The sequence below is a fragment of the Lithobates pipiens genome, unplaced genomic scaffold, assembly GCF_037356315.1.
Source record: "Lithobates pipiens isolate NorthernLeopardFrog02 unplaced genomic scaffold, aLitPip1_a1.2 Scaffold_13, whole genome shotgun sequence".
Classification (NCBI taxonomy): Eukaryota; Metazoa; Chordata; class Amphibia; order Anura; family Ranidae; genus Lithobates; species Lithobates pipiens.
Genome location: NW_027507718.1, coordinates 188431654 through 188455009, shown reverse-complemented (window position 1 = coordinate 188455009; position 23356 = coordinate 188431654). Strand labels below are relative to the sequence as shown.

General features: G+C 41.7%; 1 protein-coding gene across 2 annotated transcripts in view; it reads right to left on the bottom strand.

Moving 5' to 3' along the window:
• Positions 1-337: 337 nt before the first annotated feature.
• The window catches only part of APC2 (APC regulator of Wnt signaling pathway 2), a 105910-nt gene continuing 82891 nt past the window's right edge, over positions 338-23356 (bottom strand). For both annotated transcript variants that reach the window (XM_077475999.1, XM_077476000.1), the window contains 6 exons: positions 19651-19746; positions 17936-18075; positions 14968-15045; positions 14766-14882; positions 10138-10352; positions 338-6721 (listed from right to left, as the gene is read on the bottom strand). In XM_077475999.1, coding sequence (XP_077332125.1) covers positions 1576-6721; positions 10138-10352; positions 14766-14882; positions 14968-15045; positions 17936-18075; positions 19651-19746 — 5792 coding nt within the window. In that variant the 3' untranslated portion in view covers positions 338-1575. The remainder of the gene's footprint in view (positions 6722-10137; positions 10353-14765; positions 14883-14967; positions 15046-17935; positions 18076-19650; positions 19747-23356) is intronic.

Sequence of the window (23356 nt, the reverse complement as noted above, 5' to 3'; positions counted from 1 at the left end):
TCCACACCCAGTTTGGTACTCTACATATTTTAGAAATTAGGATTGAAGCTCTCTGAAATTAGGTTATCAGACATAAATATTGATGGGAAAATGCTTATTCCTTATTTTTAATGTTTTTATTTTTTTATCTTTTATTATTGAATGTAAATTAAAATATTACTTTTTATACTACATATTGTCAGGTACCTTAAAAGTCCATCTGTTGTTGTCCCTTCAGTACACTTTACATATACTGAAATAGGAAATCTTCCAGACCATTACAGAGTGGAGTCTTGTCAATTATAATCAGCAATTTGTGAAAATGAAGGAAGTTAATAAAGCTAAGAGAACACACCAGTAACTTTCATAAATTGCAACTTTATTTTTACATTTCATATGGAATAAACAAAATTGACATTTCTACTACCAATAAAATAAAGCTAAAAATAATGAAATGCAAAGCTGCTGCTTTGTGCTAGCATTACAAATGAATCCTTGACAACCTCCCTTCTGCACACCTCCAGCAATTTATACCATTGGTCCATGCTAATAAGCAAAAATCAGTAAGGAATAGCATTGCATAAACATATGCAATATTCATACTGGCTGCAGATTGGGAGCAGTGTGTACATCTGTTATGTGTCCTTCTCAGCTCGATGAAAGTGAATTGGTCTGAGTTTCACACATTAGTGTATAATATCACTTTCTCGCCTTGACTAATTAAAGATAGAATATGATATTCTACAAGTGACAAATGAAATTCTAAAAAGCTTGGCACATGGGATACGTATTTGTATACCGTAAAAGAGCAAAAACAAGCAAAAAATGTTCCAAATGTACAGAGTTTAAATTCCCGAGACTAGTGATAGTCAGTTGCTCTCTTTAACATTTGTAAAATGTACATAACTTTAATTTGGCAATAGGGAAAAAGGATTGCAGAAGCATTTATAATGTCATTATCAGTCTGCAAGTTTAGAGCAAGCACTCTTCTCTACCATTCCCTGGTATATCCCCTTTTATTTTTAAGCTGTGCTATGGTTACAGTTTATGGTCATGCAGCCTAACACACAGATTAAGGCTTTGCTTTAAAGCATTTTCAGGTTTACTTTTAAGGTTTTCAACAAGTTTACCAATTCAAATTCAAGATGACATGTTATCTTAAGAGAATGGCTTTAGAATTTTACCTGGAAACAATGCAAAATTTATTGTGGTCACCCAAACATCTTACATTTTTGTTTTGTACTGGCATCAAAGATCTGGCAGCACTTCATATATTGTAGGAGAGCCTTTTCTCTAGCAAACAAGCCCAAATAGTATTTTTTTTCCCACGTAGAGCAATGGCAGATTGTTGTTTTATTGCCCATAAGAACAGATTCAGATTCCTCAGTAGTCATAAAGTGCCAAAGTCATCTGCATCAAAAGTCTATGATGGGTACATGTCTCATTTTCAACATGCACTGATTTTACGGGTCAGCAGCAGGACAGTAAGGAAGCAACAAGCCAAAATATCCAGGCCCTACAAACTGGAACTTGACCTCATATTCTGTGCAATTTTTACCGGAGCACCTTTATAATACGTGATTCTTGTCTCTGCAATCACTCACTAGTTACTTTAACAACTGTCTCCTTTGTGGCTGTTACAATAGGGCTTGGTACATAGTTAAATGGAGTAACTCTGGCTGCCCTACTGGGGGAGCTGTGTCTGCTTGTGGGCAAGTTCACAACAGATGAGGTCCCCTTCCCTGACTCTGACATAAGTGTTGAGTTTATGCTGGTCCTATTTCTACTCTCTATTGTAGGTGAGGTGCTGGAGTTGGTCTTGGTTATGTTGATGTCCTCTGTCTGGACTACAGCATCACTTGTTTTCCTTCGTGGCTCACTATGCTCCTCAGAAAGTGGCAATGCACAGGCAGGCAAAGTGCTTCTTAGTATATGCGGGATATCTTCATCACGGATCCTTCTCCAAGTTGCTCTCCCTGAGCCTGGAGAAGAGTCAATCCTTGGAACTCTTTTTTCTTCATTTTTTGAGATGCTATGGCCTGCCTTTCCCTCTACACGTGACCATGGAAGGTTAATGTGAGGGGAAGAGGAATATCTTTTGAAAGGCTCTGGTGGTGGTGGCATATTTCGGACAGGAAGTCGAGATGGACTCTCAGAACTTGTTCTTCTTGGTGGACGGTTTGGGGGTGATGGAGACTTAGGTTTGGGACATTTGTGTGCTTTGAGTTCCTCACAGCGGGAGGAACAGAGAAAGACAGCAGGTAAAGCAGCATTGCTTCGGGGGGGAGCTCTGTGTTGTCTCTGCGATACAGACAAATCGGAATGTTGTCGCTTCATCCCTCCTGCTGACTCTTTGATGAATGTTAATTGACGCAGGATTCCTGATTTGTCAGTCTCACTGTTTCTCATTTGATTAAGTCGACTGCTTTGGGCAATGGGCCTTTTGCTCGGGCTCTGACGAGAACTAGCAGTAAAAGTCTCCACAGCCAGTGGGGATGGACCAGGTGGAGCTCGAGGACTTGCTTTCCTCATGTATGGGATTCGTACAGGGGACTTCTGAGTTTTATTTCCAGGAGTCTGAGGAGTCCTGACTCCTTTTGACTTTGGAGAAGGTGGAGTCACTGGGGATTGTGCTTTTCGAGAAGGTGTGGAATTGCTGGAGGAGCTTTGAGATGGCACAGTACCGATACGAGCTGGAGGCGTTGCACTTCTTTTTGGCAAGGTCATTTCCTCTGCAATTTCAGAGTTTCCAAGGCGGTGAAGACTCCGAGAACGCATAGAGTTAGTGACCTTTGTATCTTCCTGAGGTTGATTATACTGGTAACATTGCTTGTTGCCTGTTTCTTTATCTTGTGCTGGCATGTAAATTACTGTCCTTCCACGCAGGACCATGGGAATATTAGAAGTTTGCTTTTGGCCTTGATTAAACACTCTCCTTCCTCTGTTACTTCTGGAGCTTTCACTACTACTAGATAGTTGACTCGAAGCCCCATTTTTGGAACTCAGAGACCTATCTCTGTTTTGCTTGTGCTGTCCATACAAACTTTGCCGAGTGGAGATAGAAGGGCTAGACATAAGGGAGTCAAAAGATGGACCTCTAGAAATAGCTGACGATTCCCCAGAAATTGAAGCAGCAGCTTGATGTATCCAGCTGACTATTGAATTAGCCCCCTCCTTAATTGCTTCCCAGTCCACACTATCTAGATCAGACAAGTCTTCTTCTGGTGTCTTTTCCCCAGATGTGGTTAGCTGAACTTCTTTTTTCTCATTATTTTTAAGTTTGTGCTTTCTTTTACGAGCTGAGAGCCTTCTCTTTCTGGGCATCACTGAAGAACTTTTTTCTTCATCCGATGTGAAGTTAGCTGAGGAGTCTTTTCTCTCAGTACGAGTACTAGATGTCCAACCTTGTTGCCTAGAGAAATTTTTAACGGGTTTATTCAACTTACACTGGCTGCTTATAGGTTCCATGTCACTGAGGGAGCTCAATGAAGAGCTGAGAGAGTAACAAGGCATAGGCTCATCCTCTATAAAATTACTGAACTTAGAAGTAGACAAATTGCTTTTACTTACAGGTTCCTTGGCCTCTCGCTTTGTTTTTCCAGAATACTGATATTTTTGTGGAGATTTAGATGGCTCAGTTTTCTTCCTTTGGACATCTTTACTTGAGTTTATCAAATTAACATCATCCTCAAAGAAGCAGTATACTGCTTCCTCTGTTGGTGTAGTATGACAAAAAGACTGGAAAGCTAAATTCCCATGAACATTTTCTCCTTGCTTTATTTCTAATCTCGAGGGACTAGCTGAAGCAGATACTCTCTCAGTATTTCCAATACATTTGGAAGGATTTCTATGGCGTGTTTCAGTTCCCTTTATTATGTCTGCTGTTTGAGGTGTTTTCAAAGTATAAGCACTATTTGTAGATATGCCAGCTTTGTTATTGATCTTTGTTAGTCCTGCAAAATTGTCTGTTGAAAACAGTGTTCTTTCTTCTCTCTGGTGATGATCTAATACTGCTCCTAAATCTCTCATTTGCATTCGGCTACTTGGCCTTTGTCTGAGATCTTGACTTTCTTTAATAGGGTACTGCAAAGTTTCATCACTAAGAGAAGTTGCACTGGAGAAGTTCACAGGTGTTCCCTCTGCCGAGTCTGTGAAAGAAGAGTTATCATTAATGAATTCCTTTTTGGAACAAAAGCCTTTATTTACTGCCAGCTGTGAGTGAGCAGGAACCAACATGTACACTGGTAGCTGAACTGGTTTTTTGGTCTGAGCATTCACAAGGTGTCCAGAAAGCATTGATGTTTTCATTTTGCAAAGCTTTGTGGGCATAGCAGAGTGGATGCACTCTTTCAGAATGTCAATATCATCATCTGAAACAAGATCAATTTCAGATTTTTTCATAAATCCCAGGATTCTGTCTTCATGACTGTCTACATGTTTTTCATGTGCTACAAAGTTCAAAGGATTTTTCTCAGGAAATGGAGGGATTAGTTTAAGTTCCACATCCTTTTGGATATAGTGTTCGTGCAAGGGAAGAGCACTTAAACTGGAAGCACATGAAAAGTTTTCTGTAGGTTTTTCCACTGTAAAGTAAATCATTGAGTCAATATCTCTTGGAATCTGGAACCTTTCTTTAAAATCAGTTATCTCCATGAACTTCTTCACATTGTTTTCCCACTGAATGTTAAACTGACTAGCCTCCTTTTCTAGGTAGTTATTGGGGTCAAAACTTGGAGTTTTGCTTCTGCTTGGTGGCATGGTCTGTCCAGGGCTGTCTGGCAACTCACTGGGGCTTATTGTTCCACTAATCATCTCACTACATGGATCACTTTGAATTGAACTAGCAATGGAAGGACTCTCAAAGCTTCCTAAAGAACTGACTGAGCTGCAGCGACTCATCACCAATGGTGTCTCCTGAATGTAGTTTTCTGAGGAGCTTGATGGTGTCATATCTTCAGTCCGTGAAGGTGAAAGATCCCGGAGGAAATGTTTTTCTGGCTTTGTTGGGGGAGTAGCAATAGGCTGAGATGAACTAGGAGAAACATCATTTTTCCCCATAAGTTTCTGTTGACCCTGATTGCACTTATTAAGATCCATTTGGCCATCTTCCACTTCAAGAATTTCCAAGGAGGAGTCACTGTCTATCTCATTTTCACTGCGGCTTGGTCCATCTAAGAGGTTGTCTCCAGATGAAAGGGAGGAGAGGGAACTGCATCTAGAAAAACATATGGGAGTCCCTTCAACTGCATATTTTTGCAGGGACTCTTGCTCTCCATTAGAGGAGGAGTGAGCAGAAGCTGTTTCTAAAGCTTTTGAAACGGTATCAGGGGTTTGTGATGGGTGCAGCCAGGCCTTTTTCTTCATGGAAAGTGTATTATGCAAAAGATTACCAGGAAATCCAGTCCCATTCTTTGCTAAATTGTCAAATCCAGAAATATGCTTGTAAGAAGGAGAAAGTTTTATGGTATGCACAGAGGTGTCTACAGGAAATTTGCTGCTGGATTTATCCATAGTTGGTTCTTCTTCTGCCTGTTCAAAAGCCATACTCTTTAGTCCAGGGATAGATAGCTGTCTTTTTCTAGGATCATTTTGTCCACTTTGTTCTGCCATGTTCTGTTCTTGTTTAACACGACCATTCATGTCATTTCTTTCAGGCTTAATGCCAAACATATTTTTTAAATCAAGTCGACTAGGGCGTTTCTGATACCTTTGCAGGTCTTCTTTGTAATCCATAAATGCAGCTTTACTGCATGGTTTCATATGTTCTCTAGGACAGTATCCATCACTTGTACTCCCACTGTTCAGGCTATCATTAGAGAGACTTGTGTATGCTGTTTTCAAGCGCAAAAGGGCTTGAGCCCTGCTTAGGTTTTCTCTCCTTACTAAGCCACTGTTCTCCGATAGTCTACAAGGAGAACAAGACTGAGCCCTGGCTTCATGAAGCTCATCAGAGCCATATGGCCAGTCAACACAATGATCCTCGGAGCTAAGACTGAAACTGTCATCAGAGGAAGTGTGCATTGTGGAGATATCTTCCACCAATCGCTCTATTTTTGCCACTGTACAACTAGCCAGTTTGTCAGCAATAGTGCTCTCATCCTGGCATTTCTTTTGATCTGGTTTAATGCTGTTGGCTTTCTCTGTGTCTAGACCCTTCCTCAAAGACCCAGTTCTTGGCACATTCTGCCCCTGAGTAAATGAGGAGTTTAAGTACATAGAAAGTACAGAAGAATTTCCTGTTTCAGCACTGATGGAAGTGTTTGGTATTTCATCATCATCAAAGCAGCCAGAATCTGAGGCATAATCTTTTACTAAACTCTCTATGTGCCGTAAAGGGCCCTTAATTGGTTGAGGTTTTAGTCCTTGTTTATCCATAGAGTCAAAAGTTTCAGCCAAATGCTTTGCATCAAGTTCTGCTTCCAAAGCTTTCTGCTTTCTCATGTATAGTGAAGGCATGCAAGATCCTGGCGAAATGACAGAAGTATCCTTGTATTTTATAGGCCGATGTGCAAGTAGGTTTCTCAAAGCAGCTGCGCTACCCATGGCAATCATCTTGTGCTTGGAATGGATGAGATTGCGTAGCATACTGACAGCCCCCAAATCCCAGAGAAGTTCCTGATCTTGTGGACATCTAGCAGATAGATTCCATAAAGTCCCACATGCATTGCTAACAATTGTCAAGCTGTGGGATTTTAGGTGCTGCAGCAAAGTCTGGAGACAGTTGTGCTCACGCAGTATCTGCCTGTAAAACAAAACAATAAAAGATATTTTATTATGATATTAACAAATTCTCTGTTTTTCAAAAGTGTTTATTTGTTAAGCAAATTAACTGCTGTTAATATAATATACCAGCATAGTAATCTGATATTTCCTGTCCAATAATAATATTGTTGGTTATTAAATAAACCATTATTGATTGAGGTAGTTAGAGGATAGCTGCTACTAGCAACACAATAAAGTTGATGTCCATCGATAGCTATATCAGATAGTGCCAATCAATAAGAGTCATACATATGACCAATACATGTGAACTGGTGTGAAATACCGATACCAAGGTGGACAACAACGTCTAATTCATTTTCCAATCAGTGTTATGTATATACATAATCCTAATTAGATATAGATATGGTTATACTAAAGTATATATGGTTTGACTAGCTGTAAAACATAATATGGGCAGGGCCAGAAGTTGTGGTACCCAGTAGCTGGGGAACACTCACACAGAGACCTACAATAGGTTTAAGTTCTTGTATTTGAAAATACTATAGTACAGAGTGACAGCAATATGTCAGTAACGCTAACACTATTGGCCTAGTGTTATTATTGGACAGTGTTATTACAACACTGTCAGTGTCTATTACTCCAAGACGGTATAGGTCCAGATAGGCCATTAGTCCAGGAATTAATGCACATGTTACAGTTGAAGTTATACAACATTCTCACAGAAAATACAGCAGTGTTTCTCACATGTACACAGTAAGGCACTATTACAGGCAGGGTCCACTTTACCAGGATGGTATTTGCTGGAGGGATGGCTAACTGGCAAAACACAGCTAGTGGCAGTTCTAGATGACAGGAGCATGGTAGCAGCAGTTCCGGGATAAATAAGAGGAATACAGCAATGTCCCTATTCTGTCCCTCCTTGAGCAGGTACCTTTCCCTAAGCTTCTCTCTCTCTCCCTAACCAGCGGGGTACCTGTCTTATCCATCCCCAACACTCAAACACTCACAAAAGCATGCCAAACACTGGCAGGGTTCCCTATCTACAAGGGCTATACCATGAAGATGGACTCCAAAGGTCACTGGGGATTGCAGTGTCCATTCTGACACCTCTCCCTGTGAGTACTATGGAGCCTACAGAGGAACAATGCAGCTGCAGGTTTTGTATAACACTGTCACCTTTGGTTATATAGTTGCAGAGTTACTGTAGGTAAATAAGAATGCCTGAGCAGAATTCTAAATATTTTAGTGTGGAAACAGTTTACATAGCATATATGTATTTCAACTGTTTCGCTTGACTTCTGCTTTAAAGCGGGAGTCCGCCGGGAGTTCCGCCATTTTTTTTTTTAAAAGCCAGCAGCTACAAATACTGCAGCTGCTGACTTTTAAAATAAGGACACTTACCCGCCCAGCGCGCCCGCGATGTCGGCACCTGAAGCCGATCTCTCGATCGTCTCTCGGGTGCTGCCGCCGCCTTTTTGGGTATGGGAATCAGGAAGTGGAGCCTTTTCGGCTTCATTTCCTGGTTCCCTACTGCGCATGCGCGAGTCGCGCTGCGCAATAAGGATGGACCCGCTGCCTCTGGGATCTGTGTGTTTCCCAGCAGGCAGCGGGGGACTTTCGGAAAGGGGCGTAGATCTACGCCCCTTTCCGCAGAGAGCTATCCCAGAAGTGGGTGCAGATACCTGTACTGTACAGGTACCTGCACCCCCCTCCCCCCTGAAAGGTGCCAATTGTGGCGCCGGAGGGGGGGAGGATTCCAATGAGCGGAAGGTCCACTTTAGGGTGGACCTCCGCTTTAAGGCAATGCACTAAAAGGGCTTCCTGCAAAGAAGACAAGCTCCCAGCTACAGTCAAAAAATTTGTATTTTTTGAAGAAAGTCATATTACTTTTGCAATGTTTTGCTGCTGTTGCTGATTCTATTAGAGAGATTCCCCCTCAAATTCCATTCCCCGTACCTGGGACAGAAAGTAAGGGAAAAAGCTCCAGTGGAGTCACAAATTACCATAATATACACAATTTTTTAACCACTTTCCACCTGCCCGCCGCCAGCGGGGCGGTGCGGGTCTCGTTCTGGGTGGACCTCATATGACGCCCTCCCAGAACGGCGGGTCTCATTCTGGGTGGACCTCATATTAGGCCCTCCCAGAATGTCCACTTTCACGCGCCTGTGGGAGCGCGCATCGCGGTGATCGGTGATGTGGTGTGTCAGTCTGATGAAGGCTCTTTACCACATGATCAGCCGTGTCCAATCATGGCTGATCACGATGTAAGCAGGAAGAGTCGTTGATCATAATTTCCTCACTTGGCACGAGTAGAGGAGAGACGATCGGCTGCTCTCCTGTCAGGGGGGGTCTGTGCTGATTGTTTATCAGTGCAGCCCCCCTTAGATGCCCACCCAGGACCACCAGGATGCTGCCAGAACCACCAGGGATTGCCACCACACTGGACCACCAGGTATGCCACTCTAGACCACTAGGGAAATGCCAATCAGTGCCCATCCCCAATGCCTGCCAATGCCATCAGTGCCCAGCAGTGCTGCCTATCAGTGCCCATCAGTGCCGCATATAAGTGCCACCCATAAGTTCCCATCAGTGCAGCCTTTCAGTGCCCACCAGTGCCACCCATGAGTGCCCATAAGTGCCGCCTACCAGTGCCCATATGTGCCACCTAATCAGTGCCGCCTTATCAATGCCCATCAGTGAAGGAGAAAACGTACTTATTTACAAAATCTTATAACAGAAACAAAAGAAAAACTATTTTTTTTCAAAATTTTAGGTCTTTTTTATTTGTTTAGCAAAAAATCAGAGATGCAGAGGTGATCAAATACAACCAAAAGAAAGCTCTATTTGTGGGAACAAAATTATAAAAATTATGTTTGGGTACAGTGTAGCATGACCACACAATTGTCATTTAAACAGCGACAGCGCTGAAAGCTGAAAATTGAGCTGGGCAGGAAGGGGGTGTAAGTGCCCTGTATTGAAGTAGTTAAAGAGTTCACAAACTTTTTAAGTTCTAATTGCTGTCTGTATTCCCATTGCAGATTTTTGCCCTATCTTCTTGTCCTGGTATCAACCTTTACCAGAAAGTTAGGGGAAATCTCTCAAATAAAGACACAGATGGCAATAAACACATAGGAAACATTCTAACCCATTCCCACACTGTCAACTTGATTTTACTGAAGTTAGAATTTAAAACCAAACTGCCTCTAGCTAATAAATGCCACTATTGATGGATATATATTTGTTTAATCAAAATGTCAACCCAATGTTAATTATTTTCCTTTCACTGGTTTAATTTCCTGTTCAAAAATTGGGTACTACTAAGCAGTCTTGAGCAGTGTGACAATGGAGCCAATAGAAGCATGCCCAATTACATGGTTGTAAAGGCTCAGTTATTTTTTAACAGAGAATAATCAAGAGATGAAGATGATTTACCTGTAGTCATCACGGGTGGCAATAAGGCTGGAAACATTCCTCAGAATGCCTCCCCCACTCTCTATGATGGACAAGGAGTTGCTCTGACACTTGTAGGTTAGGGTGCTCACCAGAAACCCAAGGGAACCTTCAACTGAGCAGACAGAGGCCTTGTTCTCAGTGCTATGGGCGGATAAATTCCACAACGCACTTAACACGCTTTTCAGTGTGGACTCCTGAGGAAGGAAAAAGACAGACAAATCTTGAATTTAAAAAAAAAACATGATTCATTTAAAAACATGATGCACATATGCAGACCTTTAACCAAACAATCTGGCTAATGCCTCAGATATGATAAGTCGGGATGGGCCGAACAAACCCCGGTTCGGTTTGCACAAGAACATACTGAACAGGCCAAACACGAACACCGTTAAAGTTTATGGGACACGAACATGAATAATCAAAAGTGCTAATTTTAAAGGCTTATTTGCAAGTTATTGTCATAAAAAGTGTTTGGGGACCCAGGTCCTGCCCCAGGGGACATGTATCAATGCAAAAAAAAGTTTTAAAAACTGATGTTTTTTTTAGGAGCAGTGATTTAAATAATGCTTAAAGTGAGACAATAAAAGTGAAATATTCCTTTAAATTTTGTACCTGGGAGGCTGTCTATATTATGTCTGTAAAGTGGTGCATTTTTCTCATCTTTAGAGCAGTCCCTGTACAAAATGACATTTCTAAAGGAAATAAGTAATTTAAAAGTACTCGCGGCTATAATGAATTGTCTATGGGAGAAATCAAAAGTGCTAATTTTAAAGGCTTATATGCATGGTATTGTCATAAAAAGTGTTTGGGGACCTGGGTCCTGCCCCAGGGGACATGTATCAATGGAAAAAAAAGTTTTAAAAATGGGAGCAGTGATCTTAATAATGCTTAAAGTGAAACAATAAAGGTAATATATTCCTTTAAATTTCATACCTGGGGGTGTCTATAGTATGCCTGTAAAGTGGCGCATTTTTCCCATGTTTAGAACAGTCTCTGCACAAAATGACATTTCTAAAGGAAAAAAAGTAATTTAAAAGTACTCGCAGCTATAATGAATTGTCTATGGGAGAAATCAAAAGTGCTAATTTTAAAGGCTTATATGAATAACTTGTGGCTGTAATGAATTGTTGGTCCCAGCAATACAGATAAAAGTCATTTAAAAAAACGGCATGGGATCCCCCCAGTCCATTACCAGGCCCTTTGGGTCTGGTATGAATATTAAGCGGAACCCCAAACCAAAATTAATTTAAAAATTGTGTGGGGGTTCCCCCAAATTCCATACCAGGCCCTTCAGGTTTAGTATGTATGTTAAGGGGAACCCCGTGCCAAAATGTAAAAAAAAATGGTGTGGGGGTCCCCCTCACAATCCATACCAAACCCTTCAGGTCTGGTATGGATTTTAAAAAACCAAAAAAAATGACACGGGAGTCCCCCCAAAAATCCATACCAGACCCTTATCCGAGCATGCAACCTGGCAGGCCACAAGAAAAGAGGGGGGCAAGAGAGCGGCCCCCCTCCTGAACCGTACCAGGCCACATGCCCTTAACATGGGGAGGGTGCTTTGGGGTAGTCCCCCAAAGCACCTTGTCCTCATGTTGATGGGGACAAGGGCCTCATCCCCACAACCCCTGCCCAGGGATTGGGGGTCTGTGGGTGGGGGCCTTATCGGAATCTGGAAGCCCCCTTTAACAAGGGGACCCCCAGATCCCAGCCTCCCCCGTGTGAAATGGTAACGGGGTACAAATATACCCCTACCCTTTCACAAAATAAGTGTCAAAATGGTACAAAAGACAAGACACAGCTTGGGACAAGTCCTTTATTAAAAAATAAAAGAATAAAAATGTCCCACAAAGTCCATTCATCTTCTTCTCTCTCTCCACCGATGGACAGCGCCTAGAGGCGATTCAGTTCGCATTGTGCGCTATATAAGTATTTCATTCATTCATTCATTCACAGAAAAAAACAAAGCCGCGACCAACCCGCCTCCATGGGATGCACCCGCCATATGACGCATCTTCGCTTTGACAGTTCTTATATAACTGAGGGCATAGCCACACAGTGACGTTCCCGGGTGACCCCGCCCCCTCTGACGCATGGGGACTTCTCTATGGCTTTCCTGAGGCATCAGAGGGGGCGGGGCCACCTGGTTCCATAAACAGGGTGGCCCCGCCCCCCTCTGATGCCCGGGAAAGCCATGGGGAATTCCCCCACAACCACCGGGCACGGGTTGTGGGGATGGGGCCCTTGTCCCCATCAACATGGGGACAAGGTGCTTTGGGGAGCTACCCCAAAAAAAACCTCCCCATTTTGAGGGCATGTGGTCTGGTACGGTTCAGGGGGGGCTCTCTCATCCCCCCTCTTTTCCTATGGCCTTTCAGGTTGCGTGCTTGGATAAGGGCCTGGTATGGATTTTTGGGGATCCCACACCATTTTTTTTTATTTTGGCACGGGGCTCCCCTTAAAATCCATACCAGACCTGAAGGGTCTGGTATGGATTTTGAGGGGGATCACCATGCCCTTTTTTTTAAATTTTCATAATATTTCTTAATATTTATATCAGACCCAAAGGGCCTGGTAATGGACGTTTTTTTCAATGACTTTTATCTGTATTGCCGGGACTGACAATTCATTATAGCCGACAATTCATTATATACTTTTGAATGACTTTTTTCCTTTAGAAATGTCATTTTGTGCAGGGACTGTTCTAAACATGGGAAAAATGCGCCACTTTACAGGCATACTATAGACATACTATAGACACCCCCCTGTACAAAATTTAAAGGAATATTTCACTTTTATTGTTTCACTTTAAGCATTATTAAAATCACTGCTCCTGAAAAAACGGCCGTTTTTAAAACTTTTTTTGCATTGATAAACTTTTTTTTGGATTGGGACCTGGGTCCTGCCCAGTCCCCAAACATTTTTATGACAATAACTTGCATATAAGCCTTTAAAATGAGCACTTTTGATTATTCATGTTAGTGTTCCATAGACTTTAACGGAGTTCCGGTGGCTTTTGAATTTGCCCTGAACACCGCATATTGTTCGGTGTTTTGCAGAACATCTGAACAACCAAAGTTCGGCGCGAATTTATGCTCGGCCGAACTATTCGCCCATCCCGAATGATGAGCTGTCTTCACCTATAGCAGTCATCTTTTCTGTAAAGGCCGGCCATAGACTGAGCAAATTTCTTTCCTGCAACCACGAGTCACTGTGCTCTCTCAGCAGGGGGGTGGGGAACGCTGTTCCCACTGGGAGAACACAGTGATTACTGATAGCGGCTATAACAGCCCAAGGTTATAACCAAGTTGATCCATCTTTTAGATCTGCTTGAAGAGGAACTGCAGTCTGCTCACATAATTTGTAACAAAAAAATCTTTGCTATTCTGAAGCTTCCCTCCAACCACATTGCATGTTATTTTATATATACGGTACTGTGATTCTGTACTTGCCGAATATGCTGCAGAAATCTCCCTCCACTAAGTCTGGTTGCAGCCATTTTAACTGTGGGAAGCTGAAGCTGCTGCCTTTTTACAAAAATTTACACAAAGGCACACAGAGGCACACCTCCAGCTCTGCAACCCTACAGCTCTATTTAGCCCTCTTATAACTCATACCCCCTCCCTTCCTGGCAAACTCACACAAGAGTGAGAGAGAGAGCTGTGCATGATATCATAAGCCTAGGCTAATGACCAGACAAAAAACAGGAAATAGGCTGTATAAGGTATTCACTGGCAGAAAAAAAATGTTTTACTATTAAAAGTTAAAACAACAAGGGCAGAAGATTTATTAGATGGAATGTTGAAAAAATGACTGCAGGTCCGCTTTAAGACTTTGGGGTTGATTTACTAAAGCCAAGGGCAGTTGCAGACAGGCCTAACATCAATCTTAGATGTCAGCGGTGGTAGCAGAGGGCTAGAAGATATGGCTAAACGGTCAAGTTAGGAGTCCTCATCAGGGGCCAGAGGCAGTAAGAAGGGACAAGGACCACATCAGGAGAATGAATATACATAGGGGAGGATTTACTAAAACTGGAGCATGAAAAATCTGGTGCAGCTCTGTATAGAAACCAATCAGCTTCCAGGTTTTATTTACAAAGCTTACTTTAACAAACTTGATTTAGAAGCTGGTTGGCTATCATGCACAGCTGCACCAAATTTTGAGTGCACCAGTTTTAGTAAATCTACCCTATATTATCAAACCAGATTGTTATATGAGACATAGAATCAGAACAGACTAGGGTCAACAGCAAAGATTTGTAGGTCAGGCTAGGTCCACAATGAGCATCTACTGGAACCTAAAACAGGAAAACAGAACACTATCACAGGTGTTGGCTGTGTTGATGCCAGAATTTTAAAAGATTTAGGCGCTAACTACTGGGCAGCATTGAAGGGCAGCAGCCTGTGTACATAATCAAGCACATTTGCATGTCTGCTGAGGTGACATTCACCATATACCAATGACCACAAATAATGTGCACCTAAAAGAACGCATGTAGCAATGGGAAGACCCTGGGAAAATAACTTAAGTGACCCTTTCCAAATATATATGATATGTAAACGAAGCAGATGAAGTGAAACTGTGTATTACTCTATTTTTCTCCTTACCTTGTTGGCACGCAGTGCACACTGCATTAAACTTATAACGCTGCCCACTTCACGCAGAATCTTCTTGCTGTTGATATCCGCTCGCCAGGACAAATTCCTTAGTATGCTTGATGCCACCTGTAATATACACACAGTTGACATATTAGACCTTCATATTGATCCACTGGTTTAGAAAGAATTCATGCAGAAGACACCTTCTTACCTGCTGAAGTTCTTCACTTTCTGAAGCCAAATGAGCAACAATTGCCTGCATGCAGCCACGCCGAGCACATAATGTGGCCTGTGAGAAGACAAGGCTTGGTAAATATGATTGTTTTCAAGATTTCCTGTGAAATCTCTAACTCATGTTCATCTGCAAATACATTGCCTTTTTAATGTTGAATAGCAGTGATTTTACATAAGGGGAAAACAGAAAAACAAGTTTCAAATGGTTTGCCCCTTATATGCCCCTTACATGTTTGTGCAGGAAGAAGGAAAAGTGGACTTTTTGTAAATAGGGAGGATTTGAACCTTTTGTTCATAGTTCTGGACATTTTTCAAGTTGGGCATTCCATAATTCCCTACCTCATCCAAATTATCAACCTCTAATAAAATATCAAAAACAAGCCAAGGACTTATTTCAAAATTGAACATATGAAGGAAATGCTGTGTGACTGGCTGCGCAGCAGTGGGGACCAGGGCTACTAGCTACTCCTACGGGGGTAGTGCTATACCTGGACAAAATGACCATATATCTTCATGGAATGGACCACACTGCAAGAGTAACTTTGTTCTCCAGCTCCAGTAACTCTTTGTAAATTAAAGCCCAGCTCCAGATAATTTTTTTTTTAATTAAACATTTTATTTGATATATTAACAGTAAAAAGGCAAGATCAGAGCACATTGCCCACATAAAAGACGAGGGTGGTTACAGATGACACAGAGAAGGCAACTGTACTAAATGCCTTCTTCTCCTCAGTTTTTATGCAGGGAAAGGAGCGGTATACCGACCATGGCAGTACTATTAGTGACACATCACAGGGTGTACCCTTGTGGATAACCGAGGCCGGAGTCAAGAAAAGACTAGATAAGCTTAATACAAAAAAATCACCAAGATCAAATGGCTTACACCCAAGAGTGCTCAGAGAAGTCAGGTTATAGCCAGACCATTCTTCCTATTCATTGTGGACAGCATGCTGACAGGAATTGTACCAGCTGATTGGAGAAAAGCCAATGTGGTACCAATATTCAAAAAAGGGCAGAGACAAATCCCTGGAAACTACAGGCCAGTCAGCCTAACATCAATAGTAGGTAAATTATTGGAGGGCATGATAAGGGACTGTATCCAAAAATTTACAGAAGAAAAAAGTATTATTAGTAGTAATCAGCATGGGTTTACAAAGGGTAATTTATGCCAGACTGCTAACATTCTACAAGGAAATGAGCTGTTATCTAGATGGGGGGGGGGGGGGATTTGGTGTATCTGGATTTTGCAAAAGCATTTAATACAGTTCCCCATAAACGATTATTTACAAGCTTAGGTCTGCAGGCATGCACCATAAGGTTTGTTTCTTGGGTAAAAAACTGGTTACAGGGGCGTGTCCAAAGGCTGGGGATAAGTAACATGTACTCAGACTGGTCTGGAGTGTTAAGTGGGGTACCCCAAGGTTCTGTCTTGGGACCAATTCTATTAAATTTATTCATAAATGATATAGAAGATGGGATAAATAGCTCAATCTCAGTTTTTGCTGACGACAGCATGGCAATAACTTCACATCAGGATATAGAAATTTTACTGAAAGAGCAGAACAAAATAATGGAGTGGGCAACTACATGGCAAATGAGGTTTAATGTGGAGAAATGTAAAGTAATGCACTTGGGGGCAAAAAAAAAAAATGCAAACTACTCACTAGGGGGAGAACCGCTGGGGGAACCAAGGATGGAGAAAGATCTGGTGGATGACAGACTGAGCAATAGCATGCAATGTGAAGCTGCAGCTACCAAAGCCAGCAGAAGTTTAGCATGCATAAAAAAGGGGATATACTCCAGGGATAAAATGATAACCCTGCCACTTTAGAAAACTCTGGTTAGGCCACATCTGGAGTACTCTGTTCAGTTCTGGTCACCAGTCCTCAAAAAACACATGCTGGAACTGGAGAGAGTCCAAAGAAGGGCAACAGAATTAATAAGGAGACTGGAGGGCCTAAATTACGAGGAAAGACTACAAGCACTAAATTTATTCTTGCTGGAGAAGTGACGCTTGAGAGGGGACATGATAGAGATTTAGAAATACCTCAATGGTGATCCCAGCATAGAAAAAAACTATTCACTTTCAGGGAGTGTAAGAGGACAGAGGACCACACAATGAGATTGAGATTGAAGAAGTGGTTTAACCTTAAACTGCACAGGGGTTTTTTTACTGTCAGGGCAAAAAGGATGTGGAACTCTGTTCCAAAATTAGTGGTGGCAGCGGGCAGTATGGATGTTTTTAAAAGACTCGTGGATGTGCAGCTTAAAGAACACAACATACTATACAGGGATATGGGAAATAATAAAAAATGCTGAAAATGTTACGTTAACTTGTGTAAAATCCACCTCTTTGACTAATCAATTTAAATTATTAAACAATAAAATTCATACAGATAAATGAGATACTTTATGATGGATGTGTTGTCAATGTTTAGTAAGTCAAGGCCGTTGTGTCTAAATGATCAGACTTCTCAATGCTGAGAAAGGAACACAACTGTCCTTATTTAGTATAGAGAGAAATAGTGTGCCTGGGAAATTAAACACAGACTGCAACTATTGTAAATTAAACATCAATTTGACATATTAGTTCTCCTGTAGGTCTATGTTCAAGAAGTTCAGTAGGATTTAATATCCTCTCAGTATGCTATTTTACCTCTGTTGCTTTAAATTATGCACATAATGCATAGTGCATTCTGCATTCTGTAGAAAAGTTGCAGCTCCACAAAGATTTGCTTTAGCTTTTTTTTACATAATGTAAAATAAATACATAACAGTCAAAACGCGGCTTTAGTGCAAATTGCTACGGCTCAATTGTGCATATAAGCAAAAACAAAAAAAAAGACAATTTTCCCAAAGAGCGACAAGAGGTTATCAAAGGTACTGTTATAAATGAGTTCCATAATAATGTTAATTCTACATTAAAAGTGTTATTTATTTCTCACCTTATTCACCACATCCCCAAAAGTAAGGTTAGTAAGGGCCATTCCTGCATATCGTCTTAGAGCCAGGCTGAGTGGATCACTGGTCATTCTGTGCATCTGGTAGTCTACCTCTAAGAGTTCTGCAATTGCCTGTAGACCACCTATGGAAAGCACCAGACACAGATTCCTCATGCAGAACTTCTAGTTGCTATATTCGGTGGTTATTATGGTTTGGATGAGAGGATTATGGAAATGGGAAGGATGATGTTTTTTGCTGGGCAAATATTCTGCTACACTTCAGAGCTGGATTGTAATATATTGCTGCTTATACATTAAAGCTGAACTCCAAGAAAGCAGCTAAACACACAGGTAAAACATATATACATAACTTTTTAACCATCATTGTAATTGTGTTTAGCCTTGTATCGAAGTCATCTTTGCCAGAGAGCAAGGCCAGATTGGTGAACCCACATTTTTCTGCTGTTGGGCATTAAATTGTCCCTGAGCTATGAGTGGATGACGCAGGAGAAACCCCACATTGGTTATCACCAGTGGTGGTGCGTTCATTAGGGGCGCCTGGGCACCTCCCCATCTGTCATGCCACACCCTCTGTGTAGACTGGATAGATTCATGCATAGTATGTAGCCATCCCCCATTTTCAGGCGTCCGGGCACTTTTTGAATGCCGGGCACCTGAATTACAGCGGCGGGGGTGTGTTTTTGAAGCACCTGATTAGAGTCATAGGCTCTAAGAGGCTTCAAAAAAAGGTGGACTCAGAGTGCATTTGACAGGCACAGTGCATTGATGGGGCACAGTGGCTGCATTTTTGGCACAAGTGGCTGCATTTGATGGAGCACAAGCAGCTGCATTTAATGGATACAAGTGGCAGCATTTGATGGGCACAAGTGGCAGCATTTGATGGAGCACAAGCGGCTGCATTTGATGGAGCACAAGCGGCTGCATTTGATGGAGCACAAGTGGCTTCATTTTATGGGCACAGGTGGCAGCATTTTATGGGCACAAGTGGTAGCATTTGATGGGCACAAGTGGCTGCATTTGATGGGCACAGGTGGCAGCATTTTATGGGCACAAGTGGTAGCATTTAATGGGCACAAGTGGCTGCATTTGATGGGCACAGATGGCAGCATTTTATGGGCACAAGTGGTAGCATTTGATGGGCACAAGTGGCTGCATTTGATGGGCACAGTGGCTGCATTTGACAGGCACAGTGGCAACCTTTGACGGGCACAGTGGCTGCATTTGATGGGCACAGTGGCAGTATTTGATTGGCACAGTGGCGGTATTTGATGGGCACAGTGGTTGCATTTGATGGGCACAGTGTTTGCATTTGATGGTCAAAGTGGCTGCATTTGATGGACACAGTGGCTGCAATTGATGGTTTTTTTTTCAGTATTTTTTCTGAATGTTTTAGTTTGTTTGCGCCCCCCACCAAAAATTTGGAGCGCCAGCCATAACTGGTTTTTCAGATTGCACTCTCCTTCTGTAAGCATATTTTTTGTTTTGTCTGGCAGAAGTGGGAAAAAGACTATGTATGCTAGTTATGTATAATAGATAGATAGATAGATAGATAGATAGATAGATAGATAGATAGATAGATAGATAGATAGATAGATTTAATGGTGTTTTTTTAAAACTGTATGGAGTCCAGCTTAACATAATTTTGTCAGTAATTTATTTAATGAGGTTGGGCAGTGAATGCATAATACACATTTTACCTAGTTCATTCATTGCTCTTCTGTATTCTTCATCAAATGATAGTTTCATAATTGCACAGCTTGCTTGGCAGATTTGCGGTTCCACGGGCACAGGAGCTGAAAATATATCAGTTTGCAAATTCAGATGCAACAATGCCACATATTTATGCGTTCAACTTAATAAATATGACACATTTACAGTTGTTTCCTTTTAACAAGTCAGAAAATGTAGGACAATTAATGAATTTGTTTTATAGGTTTTTGTCCTGTCACAGCTCTTTGCTTTATGAATCTGTTGACCATTTCTAACTTTTAAAAGTTCAGCTTAAGACCAGGAACCACGAGATATCTTCTACTAGCTTGAAAACTCTTCTCTTTGTGCCCCTCTGATACTAGTTTCACTTTGTCACTGACCTCAGGCCTTAAGGCCTGTCAACTGCCACTCTCAATAACAGTGCTTTTCACTGGTCATAGCTTTAGCAATTTGCAGATCTTGGCTAAGATGCTAGGTAGTGGTACCAGTAATAAACCAAACTTTTTAAAGAGAAGCACACAGAGGAAGTTTTTATGGCCATTAAAGGTAACAGCAGACATTTTGTGAGAATATCTTTAAAGAGGGCTTTAAGCTTTAAAAGTTTAGCATAGTTAACGATTTGCTTTAAATAATTATGACTATAATGATAGGATTCTCAAACCTCATTACTCACATCTATGATGCCATGGTGAGTACTCATATGTGTGAGTAGTCTGTTTACTGGCCAACACGTGGTTACTCTACGTTGATTTTTACCAGTACTTTCAGTATATTGCAGAGCAGTGGCATTCCATTTGCAGGGTGGTGAGAGTGGTCCTCTACAAAAGCGGGTAATAAGGGAGTGCATTGTCCTGTAAGCAGTCTTTACCTTTTAACAGTGAGGTTGATTTACTAAAACTGTAAAGTGTAAAATCTAGTGCAGCTGTGCATGGTAGCCAATCAGCTTCTAACTTCAGTTTCTAACTTTTGTTCAATTAAACTTTGACAAAAAAAGAAAGCTGATTGGTTTCTTTGCAGAGCAGTACCAGATTTTGCATTCTCCAGTTATATAGTAAATCAACCCCAGGTGTCTGAAAAGTTCTGGTGCTGACATCACTTGGCAGAGTCAGTGTTAGCAGCTTAAGCTTAAGGCTACTTTCAGACCGGGGCGTTGTGGGTGTCGGCGGTAAAGCAACGCTATATTTAGCACTGCTTTACCATTGTTTTAGCGGTGCTATTCGTCCACTAGTGGGCAATTTTAACCCCAGCTAGTGGCCGAAAAAGGGTTAAAACCGCTGTTTAGCGGCACTTCCCCATTGTTTTCAATTGGAAGGGGCGCTCCTACAGCGCTGCAAAGTTGCGGCTTGCAGGACTTTTTGTACTGTCCTGCAAGCGTACCGCTCCAGTGTGAAAGCCTTTGGGCTTTCACACTGGAGATACAGGAGGGGCACTTTACAGGTGCTATACAGGCACTATTTTTAGTGCTGTAGCGCCTGTAAAGCGCCTCATTGTGAAAGTAGCCTGAGAGGAGCAGAGCAGCTCCTCTTTCAGGTAAGTAAAACTGGGAACATACTAAAACATTTAATGTAAAAATGTAGCTTAACATGTAATAAAGTGAATTATAAATTAAATTGCCCTGAAACTTTGCACAGCCTACATTTTTACCTTTCCAAACCTATCCTGGAAGTTTCACACCAAAAGTTATTCACATTAAGCTATATTTTACAATGCTAAAAAATTTAATGTGAACAGCTTAAATCAGCGTAAAAAGAGCTTAATGTACCATAATGTGCCTAAACCCCAATTGTTTTGAAACTTTGCACAGCCTAAGTTCTCAACTTCCCAAACCTATCCTAGAAGTTTCATGCATTTTGGTCACAAGGCAAACTAGGGACATTAAGCTTGTTTTTTGACGAGCTTAATATTGCTTAATGTACAAAAAAGAGCTGAGATGTTAACCAATTTCCCCCAAACTTCGCACAATAGAGTACTCTGTCTATGTTAACATATTCTGAAAATTTCAGAACATTTGGTAAATGACACCAAAAGCTTTTCACATTAGGCTATATTTTACAATCCCAAAACATGTGGCTTAGTGTAAAAAGAACCTAATGTACCATAATGTGCCTAAACTTTAATAAATTGTCTTAAAACTTTGCACCCCCTAAGTTCTCAACTTCCCAAACCTATCCAGGAAGTTTAATGCATTTCAGTGTTCCACAAGGCAAACTAGGAACATTAAGCTTGTTTTTTGGGAAGCTTAATGTGGCTCAATGTACAAAAAATACCTTAAATGTTAACCAATTTCCCCCAAACTTCACGCAATAGAAGAATCTATCTATGCTAACATATTCTGAATATTTCAGTTAATTTGGTAAATCACACCAAGAGTTATTCACAAGCTATATTTTACAATGCTAAAACATTTAATGTGAACAGATTCATGTAAAAAGAGCTCCGTGGCGTCGCTGGGGGGGGGGGGGGTGGGACGCGCACCGGGTAACTCCTGCCAGAGGGGTGACACCTGCGGGCAGTGGCACTGCTAATGCCGCAGGTCCTCACCCCCTACCCTGATCTCTCGCATCTCTCCAGCTGTCTCCCTGTCTCACACAGTGGAGCAGACCAAAGCCACCTCCCACATCTACACAGGAGGAGGAGGAGGGAGTCCCAGGAGGGACACACTGCTGTGCCTATCCTGCACTGTTCTGCTCATCAGAGTACCCAAGTACCTTTCTCCAGGCCATTAGAGTACCCGAGTACCTGTCACCAGGCCATCAGAGTACCCGAGTACCTGTCACCAGGCCATCAGAGTACCCGAGTACCTGTTACCAGGCCATCAGAGTACCCGAGTACCTGTTACAAGGCCATAAGAGTACCTGAGTACCTATCTCCAGCCCATCAGAGTACCGGAGTACCTGTCACCAGCCCATCAGGGTAACCGAGTACCTATCTGCAGCCCATGCCTCATAGAATATACGTTGGGGTGTTTGCTTTCTAAAGTGGGGTCATTTTGTGGGTAATTCATCTGTCCTGGTGCTCCAGTACGTTCAAAATTGTGATAGGTAGGAATGAAATAAGATGTGTACTTTATGCTTCTAGAACACCTGAAGGTGGTACTTCAATGTTGGGCCTCTGTATTTGGCCAGGCTGTGTAAGTCTCACACATGTATCGCCATACTCAGGAGGAGTAGCATAATGTGTTTTGGGGTGTAATTTTTGCTATATACATGCTATGTGTTTGTAAATATCTTATAAATTGATAACTTTGTGTAAAAAAATAAAAATACAATTTTTTTATTTTTTTTCCACGGTTTCTGAAGACTTGTGTAAAAAAATTAACTGTTCAAAAGACTCATAATGCCTCATAGAATATACTTTGGGGTGTTTGTTTTCCAAAATGGGGTCATATTGTGGGTAATGCCATTGTCCTGGTGCTCCAGGGCCTTCAAAATTGTAATAGGTTGTTAGGAAATTAGAGGTGTAATTTATACTCCTAGAACTTCTGATGGTGCTCCCTACATGTTGGACCTCTCTATGTGGCCAGGCTGTGTAAAAGTCGCACACATGTGGTATCACCATACTCGGGAGGAGTAGCAGTATTGCATTTGCAGTAACTGTATTTTGGGGTGTAATTGGAAGTATGCATATGCTGTGTGTGAGAAATAACTTTCGTTATTATGACAATTTTATATATAAAAAAAAAATTCTTCAATT